Genomic DNA, 15058 nt, shown 5'->3' on the forward strand with positions numbered 1-15058 from the left:
AGCTAAAGGCCCTGCGCGGCGCTGTATTCTGACGTCACTTCCACTACAGCGATGGCGGCACAAGGAGCAGCTGCGGCGATTGCAGCGGCGACTTCAGGGGTCGCGGGGGAGGGCGAGCCCGGGCCCGGCGAGAATGTGGCGGTCGAGGGGACCTCCCCGTCCCCGGGCCGCGTCTCTCCGCCGACTCCGGCGCGTGGAGAGCCAGAAGTCACCGTGGAGATCGGAGAAACATACCTGTGCCGAAGGCCGGATAGCACCTGGCGTGAGGGCGGGACCCAGGGCCAGGGGGCGGGGTTTAAGGGCGGGACGGGGCCTGAGGGAGGAGAACGCGGACTTTCGGACTTGCCCGGGCGCCGCCTACAAACCTCCCCGAGTTGGGCGTTCGCCAAGTTGTTCCTACTGTGTGTAGAGCTCCCAATCCACTTCCTTGCCCAGTCTTAGGCTTCATTCCCTTTTCTTGTTAACCTTCTTCCTCAGTGGTCTCCCTTGTCTCTGTGACTCCCCCTTCCATCCATCCCCTGCAGCCGCCAGCGGAGAGGACCTCCCAGAACACAAAAGCGAGCTTCCCCTCCCTTCTATTGCTTTGCCTCATTTCCAAAATAAACCCCAAGTTCCTTAGAATGGCTTTCATTTTTGTAACCTCTCTGTTTTTCAGCACCCCTAGTAAAGGCCATTGCCAGACCAGACCAGACCACACTGTATGCTCTGAAGGCCATATGCCTTTTACCGCCTGTGCCCTCTGCTTGGAATGCCCTTTCTTCCCTTTCTCCTTGTTTAGCTGGCTAGCCCCAGTCATCCTTTTAGGATCATATCCCCTGTGATGCCATTCTTGACTCCCTTCAGGCAGATTGAGTCGTTCCCTTCTGTATGTTCCCTTTCTGTATGAAGAAATGCAACATTTTCTTCATACCTGAGCTATAGTATATGTACCATTATGTTGTCATTGTCTGTCTGTCTGTTTTCTATCAAAGTGGGAACTTCCGGAGGGCAGGACTGCTCATGATCCATCACTGTATCCAGCAGCAGCCCAGCACAGGGCCAGACATGCAGTGGTTGCCTTCCTCGTTTATCGAATGGTCGGCTGTTTGTCAGGTGCTATACTGAAAGCTTTAGAGCCATTAATTCACCGTTTGAGGTGGGCACGGTTATCCTTATAGATGAAGATGCTGAGGCTCAGAAAGCCAAAATAACTTGATCAGTTAAATATAGCTAGGAAGTGGGGCTGTCTGATTCCACAGCTAGCCCCCATGACCCCTGAACAAATGAACGACTGAGTATAGTAAAACAAACATTGAATTTGGAGCCAGATTTAAATTCAGTTAAGTATTAGCTCTTATCACTTTTCAAATAGGTGACCCTGGATAGGCCTCAGTTTCCTTGTCTCTAAAATAAGAATAACAGCACCAATCTGGCCCACCTCAGACAGTGATTGAAGGGAGTGGCAGATGTGAACAGGTGAGGTTAGCACACATTTGGCCACAGAATCTGGGAAACTGCTCCTCAGTGCGAAGGATCACTCTTGTTCCAGCCCCGTTTTCTTTCCTGGTGATGCTAGCCCTTTCCCTTCACAGATTCTGCTGAAGTGATCCAGTCTCGAGTGAACGATCAGGAGGGCCGAGAGGAATTCTATGTACACTATGTGGGCTGTGAGTGATTTGGGGTATCCAGGTCTGGGGGGGGCGGGGGCGGAAGGGCAGCACCCTCATGGCCCATCCTCACAGTTAACCGGCGACTGGACGAATGGGTAGACAAGAACCGGCTGGCGCTGACCAAGACAGTGAAGGATGCCGTGCAGAAGAACTCAGAGAAGTACCTCAGCGAGCTGGCCGAGCAGCCTGAGCGAAAGATCACTCGAAACCAAAAGCGCAAGCATGACGAGATCAACCACGTGCAGAAGGTCCGGGCCCCTCCCCTTCCCCGGGGCTGCAGGAGGCTCAGCTGCCTCTGCTGACTCCCTTGGGTCCCAGTGCCAAAACCACAGCAGCTCCCATTTCTTAAGCTCCGACAGTGTGTAGGGGACTCTATCTACTTCTTCCCAGGTATTCTTCACAGATGAGAAAACTGAGGCTCAGAGAGGGTGAGAGCTTGGCTACAGTCTCGTGGCAAGGAAATGACACAGCTGGGACTGGAACTCAGGCCTCTTGCACCTTTCGTGCTCGCTTTTGGCTGTGCCACATTGACAGATGGACCTGAAGTCCAAAGGGGAGGAAGAGAATGAGTGATTTGGGGCACTTGCTATTGCCAAGCATTGTGCTGAGTGTTGTGCCTGTATAAGCTCATCAGATCCTCCCTAACAACTCAACACCACAGGGGTAATTAGTTCTTTTTGAGGAAAACAGGAAGCAGGTTCAGAGAGGTTAAGTAACATGCCCAAGATCATACAGCTAGTAAAAGGGTGGGTTGAAATTAGAGTAATAATGGCAAACATTTATAGGCTTGTGAGCCACAGTATTAGGCTAAGTATTTCAGTATATCATCTCACTGAAGTGTCACAGCAACTCTGTGAGGTAAGCATTATATCCCCAGTTTACAAGGGAGGTACAGGTAGTTTTAGGAATCCAGTTAGGAATTAGATTGGCCAACTAGATTGTCCTACTTTGGGGCACAAGCTCTTTGAAACATGCTAGAAATTCCTGCCACTTTATTCCAAAACTTGGGTTCTTTTCACAAAGCTAGCCTGCCCTGGGGGGTTTCTATCCTCCCACTGTGAATCTTAGTTTCTGGATTTGTGAGATGGGGTGTGCACACAAGAGGAGGGTTTATGGAGCTCTCAAGGCACCCATACCTTCATTATTTTCAACCAGTGCTAGTCCATCCTTCTGAGTGCTTGTTCTGGGCTTAGCAGCAATGATTTGCAAACTGTGGGGCTGTTAGTAGATTGCCAAATTAGTTCAGTGGGTGGTGACCATTTAAATTTCAAAAATGGAAGAACTAGGACAAGATAGAAAATATCATAGTGCGTTGTACTTTATTAAAGGTAAGTATTGTTTTAAGAAGCTTCTATCTCACATACAAATATATATATGTATATACACAAACTTGCCAGTTGGTTTACAGTGCTGTGATAAAAAAATTTGAAATACCTGAATTAGAAAGATCTCTCACTGGGAATTCCCTGGCGGTCCAATGGTTAGGACTCGGCACTTTCACTGTCATGGCCCGGGTTCAATCCCTGGTCAGGAACTGAGATCCTGCAAGCCACATGGCGTGGCCAAAAAAAAAGATCTCTCACCATCTAAGGCAGCACGGTCCAATTGAACGTCCTGTGATAAATGGAAGTGTTCTACCTCTGTGCTGTCTGAAACAGTAGCCACTACTCACGTGTGGCTCTTGAGCACTTGAAATGGGTTTCGTGTGAGTAAGAATTAAATTTTTTAATTTTATTAGAAGATTTTTTTTTTTGGCCACGCTGCACGGCATGTGGGATCTTAGTTCCCCGACCAGGGATCAAACCCGTGTCCCCTGCATTGAAAGGCAGATTCTTTACCACTGGACCACCAGGGAAGTCCCGAGAATTAAATTTTATTTGAATGTAATGAACTTAAATTTAGGTAACCACTTGTGGCTGGTGACTACTCTACCGGACAGTGCAGATCTAAGGTTTTCTTAGCTCCCCAGCCAGGTTGTACTGGCACATTAAGTCACAAAGATGTACCTCTAAGCTGGCAGTCAGCAGAGTGGTTGACAGTGGGCCAGTGGGGATAAAATCAAAGAACGAGTAACAGCGAGTTAACGATCAGCAAGGTTCTTCAGAGCCTAATTAATGTTTAATTCTAAATAAACTGCAGCATTTACGGAAAGTAGTGTTTTTGTAGTTCTTTAATGCATTTGCAGAGGAGGATTGTTTTGTATGAGTTGGGAAATGTATTTTAAAGAGGCATGTGAGGAGGAAAATCATCCTTCCCTCATCTTTGCAGGGGTTAGGTGTGGAGTTGGACAGGCGAGGGGCCCATGCCCAGCTGTGCTGGGTGCCAGTTCTGTGAGCTCACCTCTCTGTGCCTCAGTTTCCTCTTTCGTGCAGTGGAGAGAGAGAGGACTCCCATCTCAGGCGTGTTCTGAGTAATGCCTACGACGTAAGTGCTTAGTACTCGGAATAAATGGCAGCTGGCTAGTCCCCAAGGGCCAGTGACCTCGCCTCTCCCTGCCTGTTTACTTCTCTGTAAAATAGAAGTAAGAACATTGTATCTCAGCGTTGCCAAAAGGGTTAAATGAGGCCATCCAGGCAAAGTGCTTTGTGGAAGGGGTTCTGGGTAAAAGGCTGGCTCCTTCTCCCTTCTGAACTACAGGGCAAGGCTGCCATCTACTCTGGTGTAGGTCATAGGCCTACCTGCGTCCACTGTCAGGCTGGACTTGGTTCCTCCTTCAGCGTCTGGCCTAGGAACAAGATGGGCTGTGAGTGCCACCTGGCTTGTAGTCCCTGCCTTCCAAAGACTTGGAAAATGGGGGAAGCCAAGAAGGGGGAGTCGGAGGGTACTGTTGTTGACCACTGAATTCCTGACTTGGGAAGGAATGTATTCTGCATCGGAAGAATCCAGTCAGGCCTCCTGGAGGATTGTTGACCACACCTTCCCAGGGTGCTGGGCCTTGAAGGACAGGGAGAGCACAGCAAAAACAATTAACACGTGATCACTCGCCAAGCTCTGCCTCATCATGCACTTGCCTGGCTCATGCTCGGTACCAGGCTGAGTAAGCATCTTCTGGCAGCTCTAGGAGAGGGAAGGACATTCAGGGTGGAAGGAACTGCATGTGCAAAGGCATGGAGGCCAGAAACAGGAGTGTCAATAGCAGAGCAGATTTGAGGGGGCTGAGACTGGGGGCTGGGAATTTACAGAGGCCTCGTCAACTATCCAGACCTGAGACGGTGGCAGTGGCTATTTGGTGTGGGACAGAGGAACCGGTTCCAGAGATGACAAGGAGGTAGAGCTAACAGGACGTGGCCGTTATTCGAATGCCAGGCTGAGACAGGAGGAGGAGTCTTGAGAGCAGGCCTCTTAATGGTCTGGGGTAGTTGGACTGAAGGTGACGCTCCTAGGGAGATGGGGAACCCAGGAGGATGAACAGGTTTGCAGGGAGGAAAGGTTGAGTTCCTTTCTGGACACCTAGAGCCTGATGTGCCTGTGGGAGTGGCCTCCGGGAGCAGTCCCATGGGCAGGAAAGAGGTCCAGGCACACCGGGCAGTCCGCACCAGTTCCTGCTATGGAAGCGGAAGACCAGGCCCATTATGTCATCTGTCTCACAACAACTGTGGCAGAGCTGGATTGATCGCGTTGTACAGCTGAAGCTCTTACCAGCCCAAGAACTGGAACCAGGCCTCCTGATCCTAGCCCTGTTCAGGCAAAAGGTCCAAACTTGGGCATCAGGAGTGTCTGGGATGTATGGGTGGGTGGGCAGATGGGAGAGGAACTTGGACCAGTCAGCTCTGAAACCAGGTGAAACAGGTTTGCTAGACAGGAGGGAAGTGCTGGGTTCTGAGATGGGAGGGGTGGCCTGACCGCCACTTCTGTTCACCTGTGTCCACTTCTTTCTCACTCAGACCTATGCAGAGATGGACCCCACAACGGCAGCCTTGGAGAAGGAACATGAGGCAGTAAGTAGGGGAGGGGGTCCTAAGTGGGGGCACCCCTTCCCTACGGCATCCCTTGCCCCGACCGAGCCATCCCCTGCCCTTCACTCCCACCTCGCCCACAGATCACCAAGGTGAAGTACGTGGACAAGATCCACATCGGGAACTACGAAATCGATGCCTGGTACTTCTCCCCGTTCCCTGAAGACTATGGGAAACAGCCCAAGCTCTGGCTCTGCGAGTACTGCCTCAAGTACATGAAATACGAAAAGAGCTACCGCTTCCACTTGGTGAGGCTGGGCCGGGCCGGGCCTGGTGAGTGCGGTGGTGGGCATAGAGGCTGAGGGCCGGCTGAGGCAGCGGCACTGGGCAAGAGAGACAGGTCCAGAGCAGTTGAGTCCAAGGAAAAGCTGCCCCGGCTGGAGAGACCTGGATTCCAGGCCTGACTCTGCCTTTGCCGGAGTGACCTTGGCCAACTTGCTGACCCTCCCCAGACCCCAGTTTCCTCTTCTGTGGAATGGGGACCTTCTGGGGTCCCTTGCCCTCAGCACATGTTTATCAAGGCCAGTCCAGTGCCAGGTTCCCCTGTGGAAAAGAGGAAGTAAGCACAGCCCCGAGCCGTGGGACCATGAGGTGCGGACAGACAGGAAGCTTTAATCCACACGCAGGACCTGCTGGGGCAGGGCAGTGGCATGTTTCCCACAGGGTAGACACTGAGGCAAATGTATGTGGTTTGGGAAATGCCCTTGTCACGGGTGCCAGCCCTCCAGAGTCATCCAGAGCCAGGCTGAGCTGGACTTAAAACCATCTCGCTGTGTGATATTTGAGCCAGTTACTTAGCCAGTTACTGTGCCTCGGTTTCTCCATCTGTAAAATAGCATCCGTCTCCTCAGATGCTTGGGAGGATTACTCGATGTAGGTAAAGGGTGGAGCCCGGGGTCTCCAGGTGGAGAGAAGCAGAGGCCTGCTGCAGGCCACACAGGGCAGGATGGGGCACCTAGTGGGGAGCCTTGGGGCCTCATACCTGTGCCTCCCCCTGCCCATCCCCACCCCCAGGGCCAGTGCCAGTGGCGGCAGCCCCCGGGGAAGGAGATCTATCGCAAGAGCAACATCTCTGTGTACGAGGTAGACGGCAAAGACCACAAGGTGAGCCCCGGGGGGAGGCACTGTGGCAGGTGGGGGGACACGCTGGGCACCTCCCGACGATCCTCACCGTCGCCAAAGGGTAGAGGCCGGCCTTAGTGTGCGAAGAGGCCTGCGGGCTTGTGCTCAGCCTGGCACTCGGCCTGTGGTTGGTGCATAGTGAACTCATGGCCCTGTGGTGCCAGCCTCGAGTTCTGGGTTTCCCTTCTGTCCCTGAGGACTTGCCTTCTGATGGGGTAGCTTGGGGTGGCTTAGGTTCAGGCAATTTTGGAACCCAGAGTGGAGATTGTCTTGCCTCAGGCTGTTCTTAAAAACTGCTTTCTCTTTCTGCCTGAAGAAAAGGTGTTTGTTTTTCCTGGGTGTGAACTGCTTTGTGTGAGGTTTCCTTCGGGGAGAGCTCTGCGGCTCAGACCGCTAATTTCCTTGTTCCTGAAGGACTTCGCTGGGGCAGGGTGGGGCCTTTGGGGCCTGCTTTGCTGTCGTTGAGAACTTGACCCTTGCCTGGTCAGTCTGGGAAGGTCTCCTGGGGAAGGCCAGTAGAGTGTAAGACGCAGAGGGCTGGCCTCTGAGTGGCTCCTGGCTTCAAATCGCCCCGTCACTTCTAGCTGACCTTGGACAAGTTACTTAAGGTCCTTTGTTCCTGTTTCCTCATCTTTAAGACAGGAGTTATGCTAATAGTTAACTAACAGGCTTGTTAGTGGAGTAAATGAGACAGCAAAGTAAAGTACTTAGCACAGTCCCTGGCATCGAATAGGGGCTTAGTAAACATGGGCCTTTGTCAGCCTCGTGATAAGTAACTTGGGAAATACCCACTCTTAGCCCCACCAGAGCCCCCTGCTCTGCCTTCCTGAGCATGAATGGGGCTGGGGGCGGCAGGAGGGGCCCCAGCAGGAGACGTGGGTGTTCTTCCCAGCTCGGCCTTCTCCAGCTTTGGGGCCTCAGGCAAGCACTCCCCCCCCGCCGCCCCCCAGAGCCTCCGTTGCCTCCTAAGCAAAATGGGTCTAGCGGTGCTGGGCTCACACAATTGTTGAGTCAAACGAGAGTGGACGTAAAAGGTGTCCTTGATCTCTGCCATGAAGCCAACCTCCAGGTCCCACTGGCCCTCCTGACATTGGTCTCTCTGTCCCAGTTTGGCTGAGTGGGCAGACAGCTCAGGCTGCAGAGTCAGGCTCGAGGGTCGTCCATTCAGCAAACATTTACCAAGCTCCCAGCTTCACGCTTAGCCTTGCGCTAGGTGCTGAGGACACAGCCATGAACAGTCAGAACTCATATAGCAGGTTGAGTCCTGCCCTAGTGCTCACCAGCCATGGGACCTTGAGTGAGCCACTGTCTCCCCTGAGCTTGTTTCCTGACCTGAAATAGAAGAGTTCGTGTCTGTGAAGATTGAGCTCCTCTTCAGCGCTCAGAAGTGGTAGCCATGATTGGTCCAGCTCTGCCGTTACCTCCTTGAGTGCGCATAGCTCTCTGATTTTCAGTTTCCCCGTCCATCAGAATGTGACTCTAAGACTCCTTCCAATTCTAAACATGACTGTCCTGGTGAGGATCCCACTTCTCACCGTGCTGGCACTGGCTGCTGTCTGGAGCCTGGCACTTGCAGGGCAGGGTGGCAGCTCCTGCCCAGGCCTCCGTGGGGCGAGGCGGAGGAGTTAACGCCTGCTCCCTGAGCCTGCTTCCACCTCGCGACCCCTCAGATTTACTGTCAGAACCTGTGTCTGCTGGCCAAGCTTTTCCTGGACCACAAGACATTGTACTTCGACGTGGAGCCATTCGTCTTTTACATTTTGACTGAGGTGGACAGGCAGGGAGCCCACATCGTCGGCTATTTCTCGAAGGTGCTGGGTCGGGAAGCCCGGGTTGAGGGAGCGGGGGAGAATGAACCAGAATCAGGGGCTGAGCCTCCGCAGAGGTCCTGACCACCCACCCCTACAGGAAAAGGAGTCACCAGATGGGAACAACGTGGCCTGCATCCTGACCCTGCCCCCCTACCAGCGCCGTGGCTATGGAAAGTTCCTCATTGCTTTCAGTGAGTGGTTCCCGGCCTGTCCAGGAAGGGCAGCTGTGGTGAGGGGTGCCAGGGCAGGGTGGGTCCTCAGTTTCCTCATTTCCACCGTTGCCAGGTTATGAGCTGTCCAAGCTGGAGAGCACAGTAGGCTCCCCTGAGAAGCCACTGTCTGACCTGGGCAAGCTCAGCTACCGCAGCTACTGGTCCTGGGTCCTTCTGGAGATCCTGCGAGACTTCCGGGGCACACTGTCCATCAAGGACCTTAGGTAAGGGAGGCACCTGGAACCCTCGAAGAGGGAAGGACTCTCCTAAGATTGGCCGTGATGCTGTCACACTGTCTCCTTGTCCCCTTTTGCTGTCCCAGCCAAACCCCGCAAGGGAGCTCTCTCCAGCATCTGCTCTAATCCCTTTCTGCAGCCAGATGACGAGCATCACCCAGAATGACATCATCAGCACCCTCCAGTCCCTCAACATGGTCAAGTACTGGAAGGGCCAGCATGTGATCTGTGTCACACCCAAGCTGGTGGAGGAACACCTCAAAAGTGCCCAGTATAAGAAACCACCCATAACAGGTGGGTGGAGTCTGCCCAGGGTGTGTGTGTGTGTGTGTGGGGTAGATGTAAGGACTGCCGTGAGCCAAGGCCTCTGTTTTGCTGTCATCGGATCCCCAACCAGTCTGACCAGCTCCCAGGACTGAAGCCTGGGGCAGCCCCCTCCCCAGGACTCAGTCTGCCCCTGTTCTCACCTCAAGGTGAAACCTGGCCTGGGCCCAGGGCAGAGCAGCCAGTGCGAGCGGCCGGGCCCGGAGGCCCAGTCCTGCCTCTCATGCCTCTTCTCCCCACAGTGGACTCTGTCTGCCTCAAGTGGGCACCCCCCAAGCACAAGCAAGTCAAACTCTCCAAGAAGTGAGTGGCCTGTGCCCCTGCTGCTGGACCCGTGCCTCCTTGCACCCCAGCCTGTAAATATGTACAGACCTGTTTCATCATTTTTTTAATAAAGTAAGTTCTGCCAGTGGCTCTGGACTTTGGAGGTGGGAGGGAGAGGCCCAGAGCGGATGGGCCTCATTTCACGTCACACACACACGGCCAGTTGTGCTCAGAACATTTTACTCCGTCTCGCTCCGTCTAACCCCACACACCAGGTGCGAGTCGGGGTCCAGTTCCGGTGGGGGCTCAGTCCTCCGGAGTCCAGGAGTCGGGGCTCAGGGGGCGTGGCAGCCAGTGAGGCAAGAGTGGGGCCTTTTCTGTCCTTGAAAGCATGCTGCCCAGAGGCAGCCCCAGCCCAGAAAACTGTGAGAGGGTGAAATGATGGGGCTCATCAGGCAGAGCAGGTGAGGTGCTGCAGCCAGCCTTTTAGCAGCAGGCATCTGGGCAGTCTTCTAGAAACAGGTGGGGAGCCGGGGCCCACTTTCATAGCTGAGGGTCCTTGGGGGCTCCATAGGAGCCCAACCGATAGGCTTGTGGACAGCAGATGGAGGTGACCAGAGTTTCTAGCCAGCAGACTCCTAGGCAGTAAACTCCTGTGGTGGAGGTTACAGCCTCAAAGAGCAACCCAGAAGAGTGGGCGCAAAGGTCAGGATGGTGCTTTGAACTCCCACAGGGTCCTGGGAGGAAGGAGTGGCTCAAAGTCAGGCCCCAGGCATCCTGGGAGCAGGCGTGTGCCCTTGGGTGTGATGTGGAGGTCCCAGAAGCAAGTCAGCTCCCAGGGTGAGTAGCTCAGTGGTCGAGCTGTGGGCGGAGGAGGCCCAGGGTCAGGCCTAGTGGCAGCAGAAGGAGGGGTCCCACCAAGCCTGGGGCTGGGGCAGAGTTGAAGGCCCCATAGTTGCTGCAGAGGTTGCTATCAGGCTGGGACTCCTGGATTTGGGGCACCACCTGAGGCTGGAGCTCTGCCACTTTTTGGTGAATCCAGGAGGCATAGCTGGAGGTCAGAGTATACACACCGGGCCTGTTGGGGGCCCCACAGGCATCACCCCAGCTTACGATGCCTGCCACGTACCAGCGGCCCCCCACTGGGCAGGAGAGTGGGCCCCCAGAGTCACCCTGAGGAGAAAATCCACACAGCAGCTGTCAGGACCGGACGCCAGGCCTCCAACCATCCGTGCGAGCCCCATCGCGCCCTCATCTCCCAAGACACGCCTGTCTCATCTTTTCCCCGGACCCCCCGCGTTTACCTGGCAGGCGTCCTTGCCCCCGTTCACATAGCCAGCACACACCATGTCCTGCTGGATAAAGTGGGGCTCCTCGGGCTTGGCGTTGATGTTGTACAGGCAGTTACAGGTCTCACGACTGATCAGTGGCACCTCAAGTTGCTGCAGTGTCTTGGGGGCCTGGAGGCTCACTGTGGGGACAAAAGATGCTTACCCAGGGCCTCCTACCCTGCGTCGGCTCCCCCCGTGCCTCTAGACGTCAGCGCCCCCCTCACCCTCACCTGAGGGGGCCACGTGGCCCCATCCCGTGACAGTGCACTGGAGACCATTGGGGAAGGAGGCGTTGGCTGCGGGGAGGCAGATGGGCCGGATGTAGCGAGAGAAGTTGACAGAGCGGCTGAGCTGGAGGAGCGCGATGTCACCCATGGAGCCCTCCTGGAGGTAGCTGGAGTGGGAAATGACCTGCGCCACCGTGCGGACCTGGGTGTCAGAGCTGTAGTAGTTCAGCTTGTGGGCCCCCAGCTTTACCTCGTAGTCCTCCGTGCGGTGCTCCCTACAGGCAGAGGGGCAAAGGCTGGGACCTGAGAGACCAGGATCCCTGTTGCCTTGTGGCATCCAACCTCAGTTCCTGACCTTTCAGGGTCCACCCTGCATCCTTGTTTTATCCTGTGACCTGTGACCTCTGGCCTTCACTCCTGACGGATCCTTACAGACTTTATTGATATCCCTAGATACAACCCAAGAACCTCCAACCTCTGACCTACACTGATCCTTGAACTTTGACCTCCAGCCCACTTTTGACTTCCCCACCCTGCCCCCTACCCAGCTGGTACCTTGGGAAGCAGTGAGCAGCCGACAGCACCCACTGCTCGGACAGGAGAGAGCCGCCACACGCGTGGACGCCTTTGTAGCTGATGCTGACCTGCCAGGGCCACTGGCCGTGGGCTGAATCGCTACCACCTGTGATACGTGCTTGGGGGACCACGCCGCAGGAGGCTGCCCAGGGAGGAAAGGGAGGGAGGGGGTCAGGTCCTCAGGGGCCCCCAAACCACATCCTCGACCCTGCCACTCCCGACACAGCCCAGGAGGTCTGGTTTGGAGCTTGCGGAGTGAGTTTACAGAAACCAGCCACCCTGTGTTCCCATCCCATGGCTCACCAGTCACGGTCAGTTCTGCACACCGCCCCCCCCCGCCCCCCGCTACCCTCGACCCAGTGCCTAGTTAAGGTCCCATCCAGCTTCTGTCCTCACAGGCCTTCCTGCCTTCCATCTGCTCCACTCCTTACAAATCTGGCCAGGTCATACCCCCGCTTAAATCCTTCCCTGGCTCCGCACTGCCCTTACGAGAGACTCCAGACCTTCCATGGCACAGCTATCTGCTCCAGCCGTCCCTCTGGACACCCTGTCACAGCGGGCCACACACTTGTTCACCTCCAGACCTTGGCTTATTCAGGTCACTCTGCCTAGAATACTTTTCCTCATCTCTACTTCGCTCAGCAAACTGCTATTTGCCTATAGAGATGGTTCAAATTCTCAGTCCCTCTGTAGCCTGCCCTGACCCTGCTGGCTGAGTGAGACGACGCTTCGGAGCTGCCGAGGTCCGTGCTTCCCGGACGTGGCTGCTCCGCATTATGACGGTGTCTGCTTCAAGCAGCCAACCTGGGCGTTCCCTAGGGGCAGGGACGAGGGCAGATCCCCACGTCCCCAGCACCCAGCACAGGGCTGGGCACACGGATGGAGTCGTGAATGTGTGTTGAACAAACGAACAAAACAGCCGGGCTCCCAGGGTGTGAATGTCTAGTTTCCAGGACGGCCCCACCCCCGCAGAGACCGCTGTTTGGAGCAGGACCCAAGTGCCCTTCACAAAGTCACCTGCTCAGAAGCAGGGAAAACCACCCAGTGAGGCTCCTCCCCCTCTCCTTGTAAAAAGGACAATAGAGACCAGCAGTTCAAGCAACGTCAGGCCCCAGAGGGGCTTTCACTTCCTTAATCTTCCAGACTCTTCACTGCAGCCCCAGGAGACAGATAGAATCAACTTCATTTTTTAAAAACATTTTTTGTTTTTGGCCGCACCGTATGGCATGTGGGACCTTAGTTCCCTGACCAGGGATCGAACCGGTGATCCCTGCATTGGAAGCACAGAGTCTTAACCACTGGACCACCAGGGAATTCCCAGAATCGACTTCATTTTATTTTATTTTATTTTTGCCGCACCTCACGGCCTGTGGGATCCTAGTTCCCCAACCCGGGGGCCCTCGGCAGTGAAAGTGCGGAGTCCCAACCGGTGGACCCCCAGGGAACTCCGTCAACTTCATTTTAGAGGTGAGGGAACTGGCATTCGAGACACAGCCAGTACATGGTGAAGCCGGGATTGCCAAGGAGACGGATCCTTGGTTTGTTTCCCTCAAAACAACCCACGTTTGGAGTCAGACCTGGGTTTAAATCCCAGCTCTGCCACTTACTGGCTGTGTGCCATTGGGCAAGTCATTTCTCTGCCCCTCAGTTTCTTAATCCAAAGGACGAGGGCTGTATTCCTCGCCTCCCAGAGCTATTGGGGGACCTAAATAAGATAACAGGAGTGAACGAGACGGCCTTGCAGAGAGAGGGTCAGGCACTCAAACGCCCCAGGGAAATCTGAACCCGCGGCCCCTCCCCCTCCCCTTCCCCTTCCCCCACTTCCCCGGCGAGCCTCACCTTCAGCCCCAACGGCTCCTGGAGGGAAAGAGAAAGAGGGAGGGGTAAGCAGGCAAGTCTCAAGTGCCCAGACCCCACCCTTACCTGCTGCTTCTCCACAGGGCTGGCTCCCCCCCCCAGGAAGCCAAAGCTGAGGGGAGAGGCCAAGAGCCAGGGAGGCTGAAGCTGGGGGTTTTTGAGCCCAGAATAAGGGATGTGCCCCAGAAAAGGGTTATACCCTCGGCCCCGGTGCACTACCTGCCGCCCCCCCGCCCTCCCTCCCCCTGTGCTCCACACTCCCCACCCCCACACACTCACCCATCTCATTCCAGAATAATCCAAGCAAAAGCAGAGTGGCCAGAGCCTCCAGCCACCTAGGCCCCTGGCCTGCCCTCTGGGCCATGACCCAGGACCAGGGGCCCTGGGAAGACACCAGGCACCCAAAGGAAGGGACCTCAGGCTGGGGTTCAAAGGCAAGATCCAGGTGTCAGGACCAGAGGGAAGCGGGAGCAGGTGTCCAAGGCGGCTTTGAAGGCAGGCAGCGGGCACAGGGGAAACGCTGGGGTCTCCGCAGCCGGCAGTGAGGACGAGTCTCCAGCACGGCCTGGGTACACAGTAGATCTTCCTTCCGGAGTGGCAGCTCCTGGGAAAGGGCACCTACCTGCCGGCCCCTCCCCTGGCCCCGCCCTCCCTGCTCAGCTCAGCCGGCCTCTCTTGTTGCCAAAGTCCTGAGTCCTCTCAGACCCCTATGTGTGTGTGTGTGTGTGTGTGTGTGTGTGTGTGTGTGTGTGTGTGTGTGTGTGTGTGTGTGTGTGTGTGTGTGTGTGTGTGTGTGTGTGTGTGTGTGTGTGTGTGTGTGTGTGTGTGTGTGTGTGTGTGTGTGTGTGTGTGTGTGTGTGTGTGTGTGTGTGTGTGGCGTGGGGGTTGGGTTGAGCAGCCCCAGGCAGGGCTGGAAACCCGGATGGCTGGATTCCTGACCCAGTGGCTCTCGGTCCCAGGTCTTTCAGGTCTTTCAGGTCTCCCGGACCAGTTATGCCCCCAGGCCCCGGCCTGGCCTGTGTTACCGTGGGGGCCACAGCTGCTTCTCCCTCCTTTCCGCCTGAGGCCTGGCATCTGAGCCCGGGACAGCCAGGTCTGCCCCCGGGCTGGGGCCTTTTCAGGTCCTTCTGTGGAGCCTGCAGCCTCATCTTCTTGTGGTGAGGTGTGGTGAGCATGTCTGGTGGTGCTAATCATTCCGCAAATACTTACTGAGCGCCTAATATGGTCCAGGCACAGGAGACGAAGTGGACACTGTCCCTGCCTTCCCTGAGCTCATGGTGAAGTTGGGGTGACAGACTTGAATCATATAATGACACAAGCAATTACAGAATAATTTCAAGCTACGAACTGTGATGGAGAAAAAAGAATGCGGGCTCTGGGAGCCACTTACAGGAGCCTGACCTGGGCTGGCATCAAGAAGGGCTCCTCAAGGAGGTGCCTTTAGAACTGAGACCTAAAGGGATTATGAAAAGGTGTTAACAAGGCAAAGATGG

The 15058-nt window shown here is 55.4% G+C and overlaps 2 protein-coding genes across 6 annotated transcripts; one reads left to right on the plus strand and one right to left on the minus strand.

Annotated features, from left to right (window-relative positions):
• KAT8 (lysine acetyltransferase 8) lies at nt 1-9722 on the plus strand. Of its 4 annotated transcripts, XM_082429527.1 has the most exons (11): nt 9-262; nt 1572-1646; nt 1722-1897; nt 5534-5587; nt 5689-5853; nt 6620-6709; nt 8398-8538; nt 8636-8729; nt 8824-8974; nt 9126-9280; nt 9553-9722. In XM_082429527.1, the coding sequence occupies exons 1-11, from the start codon at nt 52-54 to the stop codon at nt 9615-9617; spliced, it is 1377 nt and encodes a 458-aa protein (XP_082285653.1). In that variant the 5' UTR covers nt 9-51; the 3' UTR covers nt 9618-9722. The 4 variants fall into 4 exon arrangements, with proteins under 4 accessions (XP_082285654.1, XP_082285655.1, XP_082285652.1 ...); XM_082429529.1 differs by lacking the exon at nt 9553-9722 and having other exon boundaries at nt 5-262; nt 9073-9202; XM_082429526.1 differs by lacking the exon at nt 9553-9722 and having other exon boundaries at nt 7-262; nt 9126-9546.
• A 75-nt stretch (nt 9723-9797) lies between these two features.
• On the minus strand, nt 9798-14183 carry PRSS8 (serine protease 8). Of its 2 annotated transcripts, XM_082429560.1 has the most exons (6): nt 13845-14183; nt 13548-13565; nt 11688-11850; nt 11136-11407; nt 10879-11045; nt 9798-10747 (listed from the first exon to the last, which is right to left on the minus strand). In XM_082429560.1, the coding sequence occupies exons 1-6, from the start codon at nt 13927-13929 to the stop codon at nt 10424-10426; spliced, it is 1029 nt and encodes a 342-aa protein (XP_082285686.1). In that variant the 5' UTR covers nt 13930-14183; the 3' UTR covers nt 9798-10423. The 2 variants fall into 2 exon arrangements, with proteins under 2 accessions (XP_082285686.1, XP_082285687.1); XM_082429561.1 differs by lacking the exon at nt 13548-13565.
• Nucleotides 14184-15058: the final 875 nt, after the last annotated feature.

The sequence above is a fragment of the Balaenoptera physalus genome (assembly GCF_965194825.1).
Source record: "Balaenoptera physalus genome assembly, chromosome: 16".
NCBI lineage: Eukaryota > Metazoa > Chordata > Mammalia > Artiodactyla > Balaenopteridae > Balaenoptera > Balaenoptera physalus.

Bases quoted from the DNA above. Each gene is read 5' to 3' on its own strand.
- PRSS8 (XM_082429560.1), bottom strand. From the start codon at position 13,929: ATGGCCCAGAGGGCAGGCCAGGGGCCTAGGTGGCTGGAGGCTCTGGCC. The intron at 11,408-11,687 runs GTACCAGCTGGG...CTCTGCCTGTAG, and splicing joins GCTGCTCACTGCTTCCCAAG to GGAGCACCGCACGGAGGACT. The intron at 10,748-10,878 runs GTAAACGCGGGG...TTTTCTCCTCAG, and splicing joins GGGGCAAGGACGCCTGCCAG to GGTGACTCTGGGGGCCCACT.
- KAT8 (XM_082429526.1), top strand. From the start codon at position 52: ATGGCGGCACAAGGAGCAGCTGCGGCGATTGCAGCGGCGACTTCAGGG. The intron at 5,854-6,619 runs GTGAGGCTGGGC...CCCCACCCCCAG, and splicing joins AGAGCTACCGCTTCCACTTG to GGCCAGTGCCAGTGGCGGCA. The intron at 8,730-8,823 runs GTGAGTGGTTCC...CACCGTTGCCAG, and splicing joins AAAGTTCCTCATTGCTTTCA to GTTATGAGCTGTCCAAGCTG.